The sequence below is a fragment of the Leiobunum rupestre genome, chromosome 11 (assembly GCF_980474605.1).
Source record: "Leiobunum rupestre chromosome 11, qqLeiRupe1.1.hap1, whole genome shotgun sequence".
In the NCBI taxonomy this organism is placed as follows: Eukaryota; Metazoa; Arthropoda; class Arachnida; order Opiliones; family Sclerosomatidae; genus Leiobunum; species Leiobunum rupestre.
Window position 1 is genome coordinate 37,595,858 of NC_143394.1, and position 20,450 is coordinate 37,616,307.

Here is a 20,450-nt window from a genome sequence, read left to right on the forward strand (position 1 = left end):
AACATCGGCCTAGCTTACCCTATTTTTAAAGTGACCCTTATTATTTATCCGCCCCCGGTATAAACCCTTGTACCCGTTCACGTCAGTCGCGTATAGTTGATACCGCCTATTTTCAATGAATACCAAATTATGTAATTCATTGAAAACATCTTAATATTTTGTTACTCTGTAAATTGGATGTTATATAGATTTTCCTATTTCTTAAGAGTCGATTCTCGGAACGGTTCTATTGATAGTCGATAGATGTCGCTATGTTTTTAAGCAATAACTTTCGGGGCAGACGTTGCTCGGATGTTTATGTCAGAAATTCAAAGCAATAAATGGTTAATAAAAGTCTTGGCGACGAGCGCCGATGTTAAACAGGTTAACGGAAGAACTTGTCCGTGCGGCGGCGCGCGCCACGTATCTGGTCTTGTTATATTAGTCTGTCATTGAGGGAGCCCAGATGCCTTTGACATTCTCGTTATAACGCCTTATAGCCTGTATCGAATTTTTTCCCATCCCCCCCCCCTTTCGCCTCGGATCAAATCGGAAGGGGGGGTGGGAATGAAATGATAATAACTGTCGGGCATCAACGCACCTGATTCCCCGAGACGAAAGATGTTGACAATTTTGACCTCGCGAGACAAGCAAAACGGGTGTAGCTTTAGTTCCGTCGTTTGACGCTAACGGCGCTTCTGTACGATTGTCGTCGTCGCCGAGAAATTGACAGGTTAGCGGAATACCTCTCCGGCGATATCCTGTCCTCCCGAATCTCTGGACATTCCAATTCTGGTCCAACAGATACATTGGCACCTTCTGGGCATTTCTCTTCTCGCTCGGAGGGCAGAGGGGGAAGAAGTCGGGGGGGGCGGGAAATCGCGCGCGAGACGGCGGGGTTGTAATATCAATAACGTATACACATACTCTTTACCGGGGGGAGGGATAGACAGGTTTTCAACCCCCCCTCCTCTACGCTCGCAACTACTACTAAGTGTAACATCTAATTGCACCGTCTATACCAGCGGAATTCGGAAGAGTAGCGTAGCAAATTTTAATTAAAAATTACCGAGTTTCAACATCTGTTCCGAGCTAGTGGCGTGCTCGGAAATTATATTAAAATATACGGAGATAAATTAAAAATTTTCCACTGAAAAATTCATTACGGAATTATTAGCGAAAGAAAAATTTACGCGTTTTCGGGTCGTACCCCCGATGGGAGGGGTTTTTTTTTGTAGCTTCGTAGTTTTTTTTGGGTCGCGGGGAGCACTAACTGGTGTCGCCCTCTCGTAGCGTTCGTTTGCGAGTCACAATGTCAAAAAATGAAGCGCTCGGGACGATTCATTAATTAAAAGGATTCAACAGAAAAGCATCGCTCCGGAAAATTGGCATTTTTTTGCGTCCTCTCGCTTTAAACGCTATTACGCGGCTGGCTCTCCCCCTCTCCGCTTAGAACAGTTCTTCGAAACTCTCGAACGTATGCTTACTTCCCTTCCACCAGGAGAACGTCCCTTCCGTTACGAAAGTGCCACGTACGTGTACCTTTTTTATCAGCGTAATAGTAAATGTTAGAGATCCTCTGTCCTCCGCGACTGGGGGGAGCCAACTAATCCCTGGTGATAGTAGAATTTTAATTAAGGAAAGGATTTTTTTAGCGTTTGCCGTTCTTGGGGAGGAATCGCTCTGTGATTTTTGTATCGAGATAACCTGTTTAAACGGACACAGAGGATGTAAATCAGCCTTTCAAATCTTTTTTTTTTTGGAATCCCTAAATTTCCTTAAAGGGTAACGGTTAAGCTTTAACCAGTTAGATAGCCCTATAGCCCATTAAAAACTAAAATTTATGGCGAAAACCGCATCAAAAAATATTGAATGGTTAATTTTTAATAAAATAAAGAAATTTCGGGAAATTGAAAAGCGCGCGTCCGCCGCGACACCTGGTGAGACAGAAAAACCACGTAAAAGCGCGCGCTGCTGAAGACGCGAAAAATTTGTTTCGCACGCGCGGCGCGTTCCAGTTATAAGAGAAATAAGCCTAAATGCGCGATTTTAAAAGTTAGGATAGTTCGCAAATCGCTCATACGTGGTTAGGGGCGCTGGCGGCAGCCCCTAAGATGGCGGCGAAAATTCAAACCCAAACACCTGGCGTTATTTTTCGTTTCAACTTTTTGGGCCAAAGCTATTTTTTCAAGACAAAAAAGGTACGTGTTAGTATATTGAACGTCTTGTTAATCTTTTGATACGGAAATAAGGCCATATTTGGAAAAGCTTGGCCGTTCCCCTTTAAAAGTTCCATGATCTAATTTCACTTTTCCGCCATCAGGATTATCAAGCGCTAGAAATAACTGGTGCTAGTATACGATTGTTCGGTTTCCCCTTATCATAAAAACAACTTGAAGGGAGCTTTTGTTTCGCGTGGCATGAAGTCGCTAGATGAGTTGGGCCTAGCTGATTGTCCTTATTATAATTAAATTTAGAAAATATTATCTATAAATATCTCTTAATTTTAATTCAACTAAGAAAATATTATCTATAAATATCTCTTAATTTTAATTCAACTAAGAAAATATTATCTATAAATATCTCTTAATTTTAATTCAACTAAGAAAATATTATCTATAAATATCTCTTAATTTTAATTCAACTAAGAAAATATTATCTATAAATATCTCTTAATTTTAATTACATTAAGAAAATATTATCTTTAAATATCTCTTAATTTTAATTCCATTAAGAAAATATTATCTTTAAATATCTCTTAATTTTAATTCCATTAGAAAATATTATCTTTAAATATCTCTTAATTTTAATTCAATTAAGAAAATATTATCTTTAAATATCTCTTAATTTTAATTCAATTAAGAAAATATTATCTTTAAAGATCTCTTAATTTTAATTCAATTAAGAAAATATTATCTTTAAATATCTCTTAATTTTAATTCAATTAAGAAAATATTATCTTTAAATATCTCTTAATTTTAATTCAATTAAGAAAATATTATCTTTAAATATCTCTTAATTTTAAATCAATTAAGAAAATATTATCTTCAAATATCTCTTAATTTTAAATCAATTAAGAAAATATTATCTTAAAATATCTCTTAATTTTAATTCAATTAAGAAAATATTATCTTTAAATATCTCTTAATTTTAATTCAATTAAGAAAATACTATCTTTAAATATCTCTTCAAAAAATATTATATATTTCGGTTAAAATGGTTTCAATCTTTAATAACTCCTTACCAAGTATATTCCCGCTAATTCTAACAAACAATTTAACACAAAGGGCTTATCAAGGTTGGCTACCAACTCTTTTAAAGACAATTCAACGTATTTTTCCTCTCTAAATTAATTTTGTCGTATTAAAACTATTTTTCGACAAAAATGGTATCGTGTCCTTTGACTGCGCAAAATTTTCCGCCTGTTAGGTATACTTCCCCCGCTAACAAGGGTCTGTTTTCTAATGAACTTTTGCCTCGGGTAACCGTGTATTTATTTTCCTAGTGAAATATGGTTTAAGAGAATGGCAAAGGCTTACTTCGTCTTATTAAATTAGACCTATAGGTGGCGTTGGGGATCGCGGGTACTTTTTATTATTAAAACTCGAGATGATCAACTTGGGAACCGAGAGACCTTGATATAAGGGAGGAGAACGGTCCGCTATAAATGATTACCTTTTTCGGGGGTTCTCGGGGACTTGGTGAGGGCGTCTCGGATAGAGAAACTGCGGGATAATATATAATTATGGATAACGCTTCTTAGCGTCGTTGTCAGGGTTTCGGGCTGGTACTTTCCGCCCTTTCGGGGACCAACGTTTCCCGATGGATAAATGCCCCTTTTATACCGGACGAGAAAGTTTCTCTTCGCCTTGAAATATGACTTTTAGCGGTCCTCTCTCTGGGTGTAGTGAGGGAAAAGATGACTGTTCAAGCTTTCCAAGATGTTTTGCTTGCTGGGAGGAGGACGCTCCACCGTAACTCGTTCCATAAAATCCCTTCGTCTCTTATACTCTTCGTCCGCTTCCGAGCCATTCTCGACTCCTAATCGTCGTTAACCGAGTAGCTCACGTATTTGTAACCCTCGAAAGTGGAATAAGGAGTTTTCGGTTCTGTCTCCCTGTTTTGTCTCTCTCTCTCCGTCGTTCGAGCTTCTCTCTCCATCCTTATTAATAAACGTCCGTTTCGCCTCCCCAGGCAACAATCGCCTCTTTGCGGGAAAGGGGTATAAGTACTCTTTGGCCCGTAAAAATGGCCCCTTGTTGGTATTTGAGACATTTGACGCGTTCTACTCCCCTCCCTTACGAAATGTATCTTTTCTATAAGACCAAAACTTGGTCAACTTACTGCTAACGGCAGTGACTAATACTGATACGTGTCAGTTACGCGGTTCTTATACGAAGGGTTTCGCTTCGCCCTAATAACGGAAAGTGGCGATTCGTTTGGCCCTAAGATGACGACGCCTGCGTTCTCAATGACCATCCAAACAAAACCTTCATTTCTCTCGATCATCGCGTCTCTTCCAAACCGAGAGCCGGAACTATATCGCCTTTAAAACCCGCGCTTTACGTTATTATAGTTCAGTTATGCCTCGCGCGGTGATAGCCTCCTTCCGAGAACGTAGAGAGGAGAGTGGGTTGGTGGTTTTATACCTTCCGAATCGTTGAGGTGATCCTAAGAAGGAAAACAAATAGAAAACCTTTAATAGGAGGAGATCTCGGGGCTCTCGTTTTAAAAGTTTCCCCGAGGTAACCTTAAATCGAGTGGAAGAAGTTTTCCCTTCGCGCGATGTCTCCGTGTTCCGCCAGAAAGAAAGCTATAAGGAGTCTCCAGTCCGGAAGATCTACAACAAAGGACTCCGTCGTGTATAGTTTAATCAGCCGAGAGCTGATTTCCAGCCGCCGGCTTCCCCTTTTCTTCCGTGGCGCCCTCTATAAAGGTCTCCCGAAGAGGAAGCCCACCAACCAGGGGCGCCCCGCGTGACAATTCCAACAAAAGACCGGCCTATAGGCGCGATATACCGACGAAGAATATATATATCTCGTCGGGGGCGATTTCAAAGTCTCCCGCTTTTTAAAGGTGAAAATTTATCGAACAAAAGAATCGGCCAATCTCTCTTTCTCCGTGTCCTAGAGTGAAGTTCTTCTTTGCCGCCGATAGTCCCCCACCTTCCAATCGACGAGACACCTTTGTGAATAGTTCAAGGTAGACGGTCTTTCTCTATTTGGCGCTCTTTCCCCCTCCCGATAAAAGTAGGAGAACCCAACCAGAAACCGATAGTCGCCTTCCTATCAACTCACGTCGATTTTTTTTACGTTCAAATCCGAATGATAAGAAAGATTAATTGGAGTGTTGTTAATTTTCCGGAATAATAAAATGCGGAAAGATTTCCAGAAACTTTCCGAATTCCGCAAATCGGAAAATATTACTTTTTAATGTTTTTAACTTTTTATCGATGTAAAATATCTAATAACAGTAAACATACAACAAAATATTAATAGTGTTACATTGTTAATCAGTTTAAAGCTAGTCTAGAGGTTTAGTTTTACTTTTAGATTCGAAAAAATGAGGCGAAAATTCCGCTTTATTTAAATTTGTCAACCTTATTAGACTAATCATGGAATGAAAACTTGTTTTTATTTTTCTCGGGGAAAAAAAGGGAAACTTTTCCAGAAAAAGGCCTCGGTCATTTTCGGGAAAATTACAACTTATTAACTTAAAACATATTATCATTGTTTAACGTTGTTTAATTGATATGGAAATAAATTAATTTAAGAGAGCGAGTCGGTCGTTAGATATTAGACTGGGTCGGTTTATATTACGTCCGTATCAGGGTGCATACCCAATGAATGTCCGTTATGGGGGGGGGGGGGGTTTCTTTTATGACCCGCTTTGATACGCCGCGTGATAGCGAAGAGTGAAATTTGGTCAGTCCATTTTTACGACTGGCGGCCGAAGCCCCATTTCAGGAACTGCGCGCTAAACAGAGAAGCCCTCGTGACTAGAATACACCCGCTGGATATTTGCCGAACCCCCTCTCGATTCTAAACTCAGTTTCCGTTATTGGAACTAACGCCGTCAAAGGCGGGAAGTAGGCTACGGACCGAGAGCGAGCTTTCTCTAATACCTACCGCGTGTCCTATAGTTCTAATATCGGAATCGCAGTGTACGTCGTGGTTTCCAGAAGTCCATACGTATAAGCTCCTCAACAGTCGGGATAAAACGAAGACGCGAAAGAATACTGCGCTATTAGACTGTTTACTGGGTCTTCTGGACGGTCCCCCGGGGCTGCACGACGAGTAACCAAGGCCTATTCAACTAGTTTCTGCCAGGGATGAGAAGAATTTATTCGCTTGTAAATGTCCAGCCGGAGATCTAGTTCATACTGTAAAATATGGCTTATACTCAGAGATTTAATGTTCGGAAAGTAAACAATTAAGGATAACCAAAATAAACATTAGTAACCGAAATAAACATTTGAAAATTACCGAAATAAATATTTAAGAATTACCGAAATAAATATTTAAGAATAACCGAAATAAATATTTAAGAATAACCGACATAAATATTTGAGAATAACCGACATAAATATTTGAGAATAACCGACATAAATATTTGAGAATAACCGACATAAATATTTGAGAATTACCGAAATAAACATTTGAAAATTAGCGAAATAAACGATTGAGAATAACCGAAATAAACGTTTTAAAATACCAAACAATAAGCATTAATTAATAATAAAAATAAAATTCAATAAAGAATAAACAAATTAACATTTAAGAGTAACTAAAATAAACATTAACTTATAAACAGCAATAAACATTAACTTATAAACAGCAATAAACATTAACTTATAAACAGCAATAAACATTAACTTATAAACTGCAATAAACATTAACTTATAAACTGCAATAAACATTAACTCATAAACAGCAATAAACATTAACTCATAAACAGCAATAATCATTAACTTATAAACAGCAATAAAAATTAACTTATAAACGGCAATAAAAATTAAATTATAAACGGCAATAAAAATTAAATTATAAACTGCAATAAAAATTTAAAAAAAACTGCAATAAAAATTAAATTATAAACTGCAATAAAAATTAAATTATAAACTGCAATAAAAATTAAATTATAAACGTCAATAAAAATTAAATTATAAACGGCAATAAAAATTAAATTATAAACGGCAATAAAAATTAAATTATAAACTGCAATAAAAATTAAATTATAAACGGCAATAAAAATTAAATTATAAACGGCAATAAAAATTAAATTATAAACTGCAATAAAAATTTAAAAAAAACTGCAATAAAAATTAAATTATAAACTGCAATAAAAATTTGAGAATAATCAAAATAAATATATAAGAATAACTTAAACTTATATTTATATCAATTTTGGTTTAAGGTCATATGACTACTTTATCTTCTCCGATAATATTCATACTCCTCAATTTCATATCGAAGAATATAAAGATAATTTCCCATAAGAGGTATATACGCCTGTAGAAGTGTTCCACACGCGATGATCCGATGTTCAGGGAGAAGTTAAATTACGGGGCTCGTACCTACAATTCCCTAGTTCCTACTTGAAATATCGTTCCATATTTTATTGCTGAAAGTGGAAGTTGAGTACTCCGAAAGTTTAAATACTCTCAATGAAATTAGAAGTTGCGCGCGCACCCAGTCGTAATAAATAGTCCGGATTTGGGAAAACTTTACGCGCGATTCTCGCCGCTTTAAACCTAATGCTCGTTATTAAAATAGATAAATTAAGATTAAACGTTTTCTCCGAGTTGTGAATATTTGTTTCCGAGAGCCGCAGCGCCGGCGTCTTAATTCTTTTCCCGACCGCCAGAGAGCGCTTTAGCTCCACTCTATCATCGTTTACGGCTAAAAGATCCTCATCCTTTCGCCAGAGAGTCAGAGAGAGAGAGAGAGAGGTGGTGGAGCAAGAGCTCTCAGTGCCAGAGAGTTTATTACCTCGCTCCAGGTGCGAGAGAGAGAGGGAAGGTGGCGATCTAATTTGGAAGATTGAGCGTCCTCTCTTCCGAGAGGTCGGTTGCTTTCCAAATAAACGCTTTGCTCCTCCATCCCGGAGCCTCTTTATAGCGCGCCCTCTTACCTGGCGCCGACAAGCTTAAGCCGGGCGCGAAATCTGTTTAACCGCGTAGAATTTATGGAGAAGGAATGACGGCTCAGACTGCAACTTTTAAAAGATGCCTATCTAGCTTCCATCAGACTATTCCAGGGAAATTTCGATTCGAGATAGGCTTCCACCAGGAACCTATTTATTTTACCAAGAACGAACGAGTCGCGATTTTCACGTAACGCCATCTGTCGGGGGACTGGTTTTGATATTTTTTCTTAACACGATACTTTTATTATTAGAACTATTATTTTTTCAAATTGATTAATTAAATACATAAATTTTAATACATTTCAATTTTATTTATCATTGCTAAATTTCACATATTTAATTAATCAAATTTATATTTATTTTTATTAGATTAAATAATTATAAATAAATTTAAATATGCTAAATTGAATGTATTTATTTAGGCTAATATAAATAAATTTAATTATGCTAAATTTAATGTAATTGATTAATTAAATAAATTAATTAATTTTTATACCTTTCAATTTGATTTATAATTTATTAATTATATAAATTAATTTTTATACCTTTAAATTTTATTTATAATTGATTAATACCTTTAAATTTTAATTAAAATTGATTAATTAAATAAATAAATTAATTTTTATACCTTTCAATTTGATTTATAATTTATTAATTATATAAATTAATTTTAATACCTTTAAATTTTATTTAAAATTGATTAATTAAATAATTTAATTAATTTTAATACCTTTCAATTTGATTTAAAATTTATTAATTAATTATATAAATTAATTTTAATGCCTTTAAATTTTATTTATAATTGATTAATACCTTTAAATTTTATTTATAATTGATTAATACCTTTAAATTTTATTTATAATAAATTAATTAATTTTAATACCTTTATATTTAAATTTAATTCTAGTGACAACTAATCTAGTCGGAAAAGGTAAAATATATAAGAATCATAAGATTATTTCCTACAGTCTCTAGAAGTTCTAGGATAACATAACAAGCTCTGGTTTTTACTTATTTTTTTGTGGTCAAAATACTGATTAATTAATACGTTTAATCAAATTATCTACCTGCAATTCGTAAAGTAAAGTTGTGTAAATACACCACACACGGTTGACTTGCGCCAATTCAGTGACAGTTAATATGTAATTTCCCATTATACCATTTCGACAAAAATATGCTTTCGAAAAACTACCAATCAGGTCGTCGTATTCACCTGAGCAACAGTCACCGTACTTGTAAGAGCTCGACGTATATTTTGAGGTTTCCTCATTCCATCCCTTTTAATTAGTTACCTTTGAGGCACCTGAGTACATTTCGGAAGCCAAATAAGTGTCCTATCTTTCCCATTAAAGTTCCTCAATGAGAACTTTCTCCAGCATCTGTTTTCAAACTTGGTCTAACGAATTAATTAAATTACCAAATACAGCATCTTTCAACGTTTTTTATCCCATAAGATGACATTTCTCTAGTAATTTTCCGCCCTTATAAGCTTCTGATATTAAAATTGGATTTCGTTTATCATATTTTTTCCTCGTTCGACGCAAAATTAGCGTATTAATAAGGTCCGTTCTTGGGGTTTTTAAAATGATTTCGAAAGTGTAAAATTTCCCGAAAAGTTAATTTCTTTAATCGGGTTTGTTGTAGCGTTTCAATATGTCATCTAGGGGCCACCCGCGCGACCCTTAAAATTGTCGGAAAGTTTTTAAAAAGTGTTATCTCTCTTTTCTCCCCGTGGCAGAATCTCCATTGGACTACGTGTTGAAGTGCCCTCATTGTTCGCGCGTCTTCGAGGGGCCCCTTTCTATCCAGTGCCTGCGGGATCACCTCGTCCGCGAACACCGTCAGCTCCACCTAGAGGGAGAGAGTCACTTCTCACCGTCTCTCACGGCGAGAACGCAGCATCCCAGGCCTCTCCCGCCCGCCGCGCCCGCTCCGAACTCTCTGGCCGGAGCGACTCTGCCTCCTCCGCCGACGCTCGCCGGCTTCCCCGCAGCTGCGCCCTCGACGCCCGTCGCCCCGCCGCCCAGAGGGCCCGAGGCCTCTTCTCTCGAGCGCGGGCCCAGCGCGCCGCCACCGCTGGGGCTGCCTTCCGCCGCCACTTTCGTGTGCAGCAAGTGCAACGCCGGCTTCGCTCATCAGGACCAACTGGAGAAGCACGAACTCACCCATCAATTTGTCACCGGCGCCAATCAGGTGAGTCTGTCATTTCGACAACAAATACCTATACCTATAGTAGCACCGTTTCGCGCGCTCCACTCCCTCTTTCACGATCTTCCCCTCTTTTTCGAAACCTTTCCGCCGGATGCTATTTTAGCATGATTACGGCATTTATCTCTCTCTTGTTTGTTAACTTTGCCTGCAGATATTTATATTTTCGAGAGAGAAATTAAACGCTTCAAACGTTTCTGTTAATTGAGAATCGCTTATTTATCTATTTAACTAGCCGAGGCCTACCTACTATTGTTTCAATTTAAACTTACACTGACCAAGTTTAAATTGAAACAAGATGTATATTAAGAGACCCTTTCATATCGCAACCGCGCGAGATTTAATAGCTTTACCGTATAAACAAGGTAGCTATCGTACCGGCACGAAACCTTTTACTTCATTCGCACGCTTTGCACACGAGCCTTTTAACCCCGAGATGGTAGTCGTATCTGTCGCACCGTGGCACTATGTCCTCCTGTGATCCAAACTTAACCTTGGTTTCTTAACCCTTCTTCCTCCTCCGTCCTTTCTCGAACCCCGTTTCTTTCTCTCACTTTTGCACCTTCGAAACACTTTGACCCGGGTCCCCCCACTCACTCTCGACCCCCCAAAACACCACCCTGCGCGGCTACAACAGTCGTGCCAGGTGTGCAATAAGAGCTTTGCCAACGTCTACCGTCTACAGCGACACATGATCAGCCACGACGAAAGCGCCGTCCTCAGGAAGTTCAAGTGTCCGGAATGCGGGAAGGCCTTCAAGTTCAAGCACCACCTCAAGGAGCACATCCGCATCCACAGCGGGGAGAAGCCGTTCGCCTGCCCCAACTGCCAGAAGAGGTTCTCCCATTCCGGGTCCTACTCCTCTCACATGACCAGCAAAAAGTGCCTAGTCGTCAACCTCAAGGTACGTCACGTTCGCCTATTCGTGCCCGTAGACCAAATTCATTTCGCCCCAAACAAACGCATACAAAGAAGCCCTTAGAGGTTCGATTTTCACGATTTTATTGATACTAGATGGCGCCCATTTAAACATTTAGGGATTAAGGCAATGAATACTGATTTATTTAAAAAATATGTTCAACTTATTAGGTAATACTGCCTTTACGAAGGCTACTATTAAAGTAATTTAATTGTGTCCCCACCACGCGCAAGTTTCTTCTTAACTTATGTGGATTTGGGAGGTGTAGCATACCTTATTTATATCCGTAAAACCACGAAAATGCACCAATAAATTAAATTGATAATAATAATAATAACTTGGGGAAAATTATCCACAAAAAACACATCATCTGAATTAATAGCATTAAAAGTCACTAGATGACTTGGTCCTAAAATGGTGCCTTGGATTTTAGCCTTGCTGATTATTATTATTATTTATCACTTTGCCTATTTAAAATTCTACCTCTAATAGGTGGCTTCTAGAGCTGTGCGAGTAGTGGTTTTAGGCAATCGAGTCGGGTATCGAGTACGAAATATTTTTTCATCGAGTATTCGAGTCGAGTACAATGGAAGTCGAGTCGACTAATCGAGTACTTGATTAAGGGGAAATTTTTAACGAGTCGTGTTATCGAGTACTTGATTAGCAACTGGTTTTCTTCAAGTAATTAGGAAATTAAATTTTAAATGAGTTTTAACTAAGTTTCGATGCTGAAAAATATTCCTTTAATTTAAATGAACCACTCAGTTTCTTTTCGCCTGTTCTCGGACTAAAAGTGTACTCTTTTTAGCCTAAAATGCTTTAGCCACTTGTTCCGGGAATTACTTTGCCCCATAAACTATTCCCTTATTTGGTGGAGTATTAGGGCCACTCCGAAATCCTAGAACGGTCGAAAGAAACCACTTAATATCCTATGAACGAATCTTCTATCTCGTATACGCTATAATCTCCATTCTGTATCAATTAGAATTTTTGTGACATGTGAGTGAGTATTAGATTCAGGGTTGGAAAAAAACCTACTTAAAAATCCAGTATAGTTAAAATCGACCATGCTCGAATTGCTTATATCTAGCCCTCATTTCTTCGAAAATGCTCAAATTTTAAAATGACGTTTTTGCGCGTGACAGTACCTTTACATGGTGAGGTATAGCAGACTTATTTACCCGCTTTTATACCCTAACATGGCGGTGTATTTTCACGCGCAAAATGAAATTTAAGATCCCCCAATTGCTTATATCTAGCCCTCATTACTTCGTGAGACGACGTAGCAAATGACAAAAAGTGAAGGTAAAGTTTTAGTCTCGTTTTGGAATAGAAAATGCAGAATATTATATTCTGAATTTTTTATTTGAAATAAATAGTATTTAAAATTTAAAATATTTATAATTCATTTCTCAATATTTTTTAAATAAAAAAAAGTAGCTTAAACCACGGATTTTTTTTTTAAAATGGATTGGTTTAAACCAGTCTGGCTGGTTCTTGGCAACCCTAATTAGATTTTGTTTTAACGTTGGCAGGTGCGCAAAATCGACTTGAAGAATGGCAGAGGTCGCGGGGCAACGAACCCCAACACGGTCAGTCACCACTTGAACAACGTTCAGCAGAACTCGGCCAACGCCGCCTTTCGACCCATTATTCCGAAATACGGCTCGGCCAGTTTGTCCGAAAGAAACAACGGCGAAGCCTCCAACTTGAACTCTTTGGCCAATTCGGTCGGGTATTTACCGAGTCACGATCGTTACTCGGCCTTTCCAAACACTCTGGACTTGGTAAGTTCCCGCCAGTCATCCGGCCAAAGCGCGTTGCATCCGTCGACCAGCTCTTTAAATTTAGCCGGCGTTCAAGGTTTCTCTGCCGAAGCCGCGGCCGCTTACAGCCTGAACATCCAAACGCTGCTGGCCAGTCATTTCCAAAACGCCATGGTCCCGCCGCCCTACATACCTTTCCCCGACGTCTCGACGCTATTGCAAATCCCGCATTTGAGCCATCTGTCCCTGAGAGACGCGCTTTCGTCGGGCAGAGACTTCTCGAACCTCGTCGGCTCGTCCGACGTCCATCAGCATTCCGGACTTCACGGGTTGGGGAAAAGCCAGCGGAGCAACGGCTCGCACGGACCGTCCAAAGAATTTCAGTCTCCGCATCCGAGCCGCCCGTCGACGCGCGATTCTCAACGAGCGGCCGAAATCCCCGCCGAAGAAACCGAGCGAGTCGTGGTCAAAGTGGAACCGCCCGAATGTTCGCGCAGCCCCGGCCCGTCGGCGTCCGAGGGTCCGGGCATGAACGCCGTTAAGCGCATTTTGGAAATAGTCGACGCTACCGTCACGAAACAGCAAAGCGTCAAATCGTCCAAGAATGGAATATTGCCGGAACTGTTGAGCGCCCCTTCCATCCTGGCGGCTGGCAAAACCGGAGGAGGACACATTCTCGGCAACGGCGAAAGCGGAAACGAGAGCGAAGACGAGAAACGGGTTTCGGAGGTAGGCGAAGATCGCTGCCGACATTGCCAGGAACTGTGCGACGGCAAAATCGAGCTTCACCAACACGAACGCTATCTTTGCAAACGCAACCGAGAACATTTGGCCGGTTTCGTCAAAGATCTTATGGACGACAAGCGCGAGGACGAATTGACGCTGAGGAAATCGCCGTGTAGCGACGCCACCAGCGGCCCCGAAGAGGAAGACCTTCTCTCCGAGTCCAAAGAGTTCGCCAACCTCAATATGAACGAGGAAAGCCAGAGATACCTTCGAACAATCTTCTACGCGAACCCTCGACCCAAGAAATGCGAAGTGATCAAAATGGCCAGGGACTTGGGCTACCCGTTGAAGGTCATTCACGCGTGGTTCCACGAGGCCCGCGCCAAAGAGAGGCGAGCCAACGTCAACGAAGGGCAAAGCCCGCTGCACGTGCCTGTTTACAAACCCTTCGGACCGCACAGTACCTTGACGTTCGGTGAAACTAAAAACGGAAACCCTCCGTCGGCGCACGTCGCCCTTCCGCCGTTAGAATCTCCGTCGCTTCGATTCCCGCGCCGCGTCGAAATGGACTTTGCGGAAATGGCCGAACAGCCGCTCGACCTCTCCGTCAAGACGAAGAAAGTGTCCAGTCTCTATTCGCCGGCTTCCACTTCGACGGTCACGTCGCCGGACTCGCGCGAAGGTGAAGCCCTCAACTTGAGCCACAAATCATCTCGAATCTCAACGCCGTTCAAAGAGTCGTCTTCATCCCCGAGGACGGCGGACCGGACTACCAAAAGGTCGTTACTTTTACCACCAATCGTTAGTTTTAATGACTTTCTTAATATTTTTTATTGTCATTCGAACAGGGATGGCGAGAAATTCGGAAACGTGTCTTCGTCTTCCTTTCTACTGAAAGACGCGGACACGCTGACCCAGAGACTTCAAAGAGCCGGTCTGATAGCCAGCCCTCATAACGCTCCTCTGGGCATTTACGGTCAACTATTTAGTCCGAATAACAACAACAACCACCTTCATTACGGCGGCGGAAGAGGCTCGACGTCCCCCAAGTTATCGGACAGCGACAGTCATTCTACCAACGATTCGTCTTTCCAAGATATGGGACGCAACGGCGTTGGTCAACTGGCTATCGACTACCAAAGCTACCATCGAGCGATGGCGACCGATAGTTTGCGAGGGGCGATGGACGTGGCTAGTTACGGCTACAATCACGACGACATGGGCCCGAGACCGCCCTCTTGTAGCGACATCGCCAGTCGAGAAGGTTCCGAAAGTCCCGACGATCTCAGGAACGGGAACAAGTCCAGCGCGTCGCCCATTCTGGGAGAGTACGAGGAATCGTGCGGACCAAAAAAACTCTACAAAAGAATTTGGAAGGTACGCTTTTTCACCTTTCTTTCTATTGTTCTCGAAAAAATTATTCCCATCTTTCCAATCTAATTTCTATTTCTTCGATTTTGTTCAATATTTTATCAGGAAAACGAGATGGACGAAAGCGGTAGCCCACTGGATGACAATTCCGAAGCCTACGATGGTCAGCTTTCGCCGTCGGCGGTCAACGCCAAGAGACGGAAACTCTGGAAATCTTCTTCGACGGCGGGTAAAGCGGAATCCGAAGAAGGAGCTTACGGTTGTGACCAGTGCGACAAAACCTTCAGCAAACAGAGTTCTTTGGCCAGACACAAATACGAACACTCCGGTAAGTTAGTTTGGCGATTCTTAATTATTAAATATATCCAAAAACAATTTTTGACTTTTGTCTAAAGAATAGGAACTGTAGCTTTAGCAATTTACGATCACTACTGCTTAAATAGCGTAGCATTGTTTAAATTATGTTCCTATTTTCATAGCTTTTTCTCCCTGTAGTAGGTTTATTTCTCGGAAATTGCTTTTTAAGTTTAGATATTTAGATGTTTTAAGGATGAAGGAAGTAGAAATGATTATTCTCGGATTGGTTGATCCCATTCGCTGTCCAATCGGTCATTTCTAAAAAAAGTAGCAAGCATCAACCACGGCCACTATTGATCTTAAACTCTAGTTTAATTCGGCTATAGAAACTGTTTTCAAGCGATATCCTCACCGTGTCTTATACGATAACTTTTTAAATCAAACTACACAGCGCCATCTGTGAAAATTTAGTCGAACAACCACCATTAAGAGCTGGTTTTCATTAGGTCGAAAACATAAAAAAATATTGTAATAGGCCTAATATTTTTTTTCTTCGACCCTTACCGTTTTGGCGTTTTTATCTTACAATGTTAGTGAAACTACCTTAACGCGGGGAAAAATTGGTGGTAGAGTAGTTAGCAAAAGGAGCCGGGTTCGATCGCAGCGTTGAGTTAGAGGGGCTTTCCCAGAGCTCTTCGTTTTCCCCTTTCCATAAAAACTCGTTGATAGTAGGTGGTTTCTTTTCGCCTGTTCTCGGACTAAAAGTGTACTATTTAAAACGTATTACGAGAATTACTCCGCCACATAATCTATTCGCTTGTTCCGGAGTATTAGGGCTACTCTTTTTACTCCTTCTGAAAAGGAGGTGTACATGAGTAAATCGGATTTTGTCGTCTGCTAGCCAGAATTTATCCGCTGGAAAGAACACAGGCAGCCATTTTGGAAAAACGTTTTTACTCCGACTCAAACTATTCGCCACCACAGAATCGGAGTAAAATGACGTCATAGCCTTACTCTTCTTATCCTACTCCGAAATCCCGAAACTAGCGAAAATAAAAATTCAACCGCTTACGTCGTTATTAGGTGTTTTTTTTCGCTTGTCCGGGGACAAAAAGTGTAAACTTTTTACCCTAAAACGTTTTATTCGCCTGTTCTCGGAGTAAGATTTACCCTGTCCCGAATTTTGTTCGCTTGTTCCGGAGTATTAGGGTTACACTTTTTACTCCTTCTCGAAAGGAGGTGTAGAGGGAGTAATCTAGTTTTGTCGTCTGCTTAAATTTCGTTTCACGAAAATATGATGGGAAACTTTTTATTAATAACCTTTAACCTTTAAAAACTCTCTTTCTACTCCAACTCGTTTTTTTCGTCAAGACAGAATTGTAGTAAAATGACGTCATATGGCTACACTTTTTAACCTGCTCAAAAAACCCAGAACAGGCGAAAAAAAAAACCACCTATTGAGTTATACAGGGTGTTTCAAAAGGTTATGCAAAAATGTTAAGGAGTTGTAGGGGGTGAGTTGAGAAGTATGCTTGTTTGTTTCCCATTTTCCTTCGATGAGTTAAAAGAGCGCCAGAGAGCTTCAAAGTGTGGCCTACTAGCCCCTGGAAGTAGGCTGCAACAAGCGCAAACCCAAGCAGCAAGGACTTTAAATACTAACTCTATTTGTTTGCAAAGTCCTTTTTTACCTATCACACCAACCCAAACCTTAATGTTCGCGTTTCCCTGATGCTTGGTTTAGCGTTTGTTGCAGCTTACTTCCAGAGGCCACACACTGAAGCTCTCTGCCGCTCTTTTAGCTCATCGTAGGAAAATGGGGGAAAAACAGGCATACTTCTCAACTCCACCCACTACAACTTCTTAAAAGTTTTGCATAACCTTTTGAAACATCCTGTAGAGATGTGGCTAGCGTGAAGGTCTTGCCACCACCCTCATTGTAATCCAGCCACCTGATTTAAAGGCATTAAAAGTCGCTAGATGACTTGGGCCTAAGGTGGTGCCTAGCTGATTTTTATTAAGATGCTAGTGTGGCATTGGCGCTTTTTGATTGCCGCCAGAGTGTAAATAATGAGTGAATGTATTTTTGTCGAATGCAGGCCAGCGTCCGCACAAATGTGACGTGTGCAACAAGGCGTTCAAGCACAAACACCATTTGACGGAGCACAAGCGGCTGCACAGCGGCGAGAAGCCTTTCCAGTGTCAAAAATGCCTCAAGCGGTTCTCGCACTCGGGCTCGTACAGTCAGCACATGAACCATCGGTACAGCTACTGCAAGCCTTACAGGGAATGAAACGGCGCGTTCTCTTCTTTTCGGTTAATCGGAGTTTCTACTCGATTACGTCCACAAATGATCGATTTTTGAAACGCGCTCCCCTTTTCCCCAAACACAACATTCTCGCTAGAAATTAACGCCAAAGAAAGCGATACAATAAAATTCAAAAATATGTATACATTCTCGTCGATGACAAAAACGAACTCTAGATGGAGACACTTCGGTCACTCCTCGATGAATTTTCTCTCGTTGTTTCGTGGGAGATTTTTATATATTTCTTGATTTATATAAACATATATATCTAAGTGTCTGGGATACATTTCTCACTATTATATATAATGCTCTTAAAATACAAAAAAGGAACAAATTTATATATAACTTATAAAAAAAAAACAGATAAAAAGATGCAGCGAATATTTTTTTTCACGCCTTAATAAGAAATGGTTTCGTTACTTTTATTTTGTCAAATTAACTCTTACCTACATGTTATATTTTCTTTATACCAGTTAAATATAGCTAACCTTAATTTTGTCGCCGCTTTCGCTTTAAAACCAAATATACTTTAAAAACAATTATTGGTTCCTAAATCATTATTTAAAGGCTTTAATTTTTAAAAAGAAATTATTTTTACACCATTTTTTTTCTCTCTTCAAATACATAAATATATATATATATATACTATTTTTATCATATGAGCTAAAATTGTTTTGGCAAAACCTATGCTGAATTGATGTAAGCACAAACGGCTTCATTTTTATTTCTTTAATTTTGTTTTTCAAGTGTAACATTTTATTGTACCCCGATAAGAATCTCGTCCGGGGAACCTTAAACTAAACAGATTCTATTAATTAAGATAAAACCGATATTGTTTTCGAGCCAAAGATTTTATTTCCTATAAATAAATAGGAACAATTTTGTAAATCCGTAACAACGACATTACGAAGTAGAAATATTATCGAATCAACGAATTTATTTTTAGTTTCACCGCAAAATTCCTCTAACTATAGATTTTATTGTCTATTTCTAAAAATATATTTGCGAAGAACACGCTATAGGGAAAGTTAATTTTGGTTTTAATTTAACTTCTACTTTATATTGTAGGCTTTATCGCTCATCGGTCAGCCTTTCAAATTGAGTACCGCTAGTCAGTCGTGTATCGTAGTTCTCCTTTTTAAATTTTATATGATCTAAAACTTATATCTCTACGTAAACTTCTCGCCCCACACTTTTTTTTCCGAAAACCCAAGAATTTTAAATCTATAAAATAAAATTTCTCTATATGGTCTGTGATGAAACCTTTTTCCAAATTTAGAAAACAAAATTATTCTTCCACGTAAAATCCAAAAAAATACGGATAAATTTCGAATATAAGAAACCCCCAATTAGAGTCGAAATTAATCATCCATTCTCTCCCTTCGTATAAACCCGATCAATTTATTTTACATTTTAGCGAATGTAAGTTTTACGTCGCGTCTTCCAACGAAATATAGGAAAAAAAATATTCTTAGCCAAAACAAAATAAAACAAAAGATAAAAATTCCTTTTCGTAATATGTGTCGATTTACAAAAAGAGTTGCGTGGAATGCGCGTACTGTGCCTAAATCTCGTAGACTTTACGAAAAAAACAAATTACCTGATGAAAAAAAACTGTGCCATAATATTAAATTTTAACGAAATATAATGTTATAGAAATTGAACAAACCTTAGAACCCCTTATCTCTCTCTTTTTCTAAATTGGATCCAAACTATATATAACTTTCAATTTTTGAATGTGCAATTTTTTTTCTAATTTATTTAGTCAATATATCTATCGCTTAATTTTAATTATTTTCGCCAATTGACAGTGTCCTTTAAAAATATAGAGCTTTCGGCTGTTTTTCCCCAAAATATTTCGAAATTTCGTTTCAAAATTCGTTCCGAAGGTTTTCCAGTAGTGAACTGTCACATATTGTCTTTGTCTCCCAAAGTAAAAAAAATTTCGAAAAATGTATACTAAAATAAAAAAAATAATTAAATATAAAAAAAGACCTCGAATATATGTATAAAAAAAATTGAGAATAAGCCCAGTTAAGAATTCATTGTGCCAAACATTGTACATATTCATTTTTATTTCGGAGACGGAAATTACGAAAGTTGAACCGAAATTGTTGGTTCGGATATTGACCGCGGCGGAACGGAAGAAGAAAATGATGCAAAATAAAATAAAACATTATTAAGCGTTTGTTTACGTAATAATACTCTTTGCCAAATGTACTCTGCGTTACCAAAGAATTTTGGGCCGAGGAAAGCCCCGAAAATGGCCAAATTTGTGAAAAAATAAAAATATTGCTTTTTCTATAAAACTGATGTTTCAAATATTTATTACCCATATTTTTAGTGAACATATTTAAAGGGGAACGGCCAAGCTTTAACCAGTTAGATAGCCCTATAGCCCATTAAAAACTAAAATTTTTGGCGAAAACCGCATCAAAAAATATTGAGTGTTAATTTAAAAAAAAAAGAAATTTCGGGAAATTGAAAAGCGCGCGTCCGCCGCGACACCTGGTAAGAAGTCGGTGAGACAGAAAAACAACGTAAAAGCGCGCGCTGCTGAAGACGCGAAAAATTTGTTTTGCACACGCGGCGCGTTCCAGTTATAAGAGACCTAAGCCTAAATTGCGCGATTTTAAAAGTTAGGATAGTTCGCAAATCGCTCATACGGGGTTAGGGGCGCTGGCGGCAGCCCCTAAGATGGCGGCGAAAACTCAAACCCAGTGCCGTATTT

General features: G+C 39.1%; 1 protein-coding gene across 3 annotated transcripts in view; it reads left to right on the top strand.

Annotated features, from left to right (window-relative positions):
* Positions 1-18,232, top strand: part of zfh1 (Zn finger homeodomain 1) — a 227,858-nt gene extending 209,626 nt beyond the window's left edge. For all 3 annotated transcript variants that reach the window (XM_090164318.1, XM_090164319.1, XM_090164320.1), the window contains exons 3-8: positions 9,866-10,320; positions 11,021-11,239; positions 12,790-14,525; positions 14,595-15,123; positions 15,223-15,445; positions 17,511-18,232. In XM_090164318.1, coding sequence (XP_090020444.1) covers positions 9,866-10,320; positions 11,021-11,239; positions 12,790-14,525; positions 14,595-15,123; positions 15,223-15,445; positions 17,511-17,704 — 3,356 coding nt within the window. In that variant the 3' untranslated portion in view covers positions 17,705-18,232. The remainder of the gene's footprint in view (positions 1-9,865; positions 10,321-11,020; positions 11,240-12,789; positions 14,526-14,594; positions 15,124-15,222; positions 15,446-17,510) is intronic.
* The last annotated feature ends 2,218 nt before the right edge of the window (positions 18,233-20,450 follow it).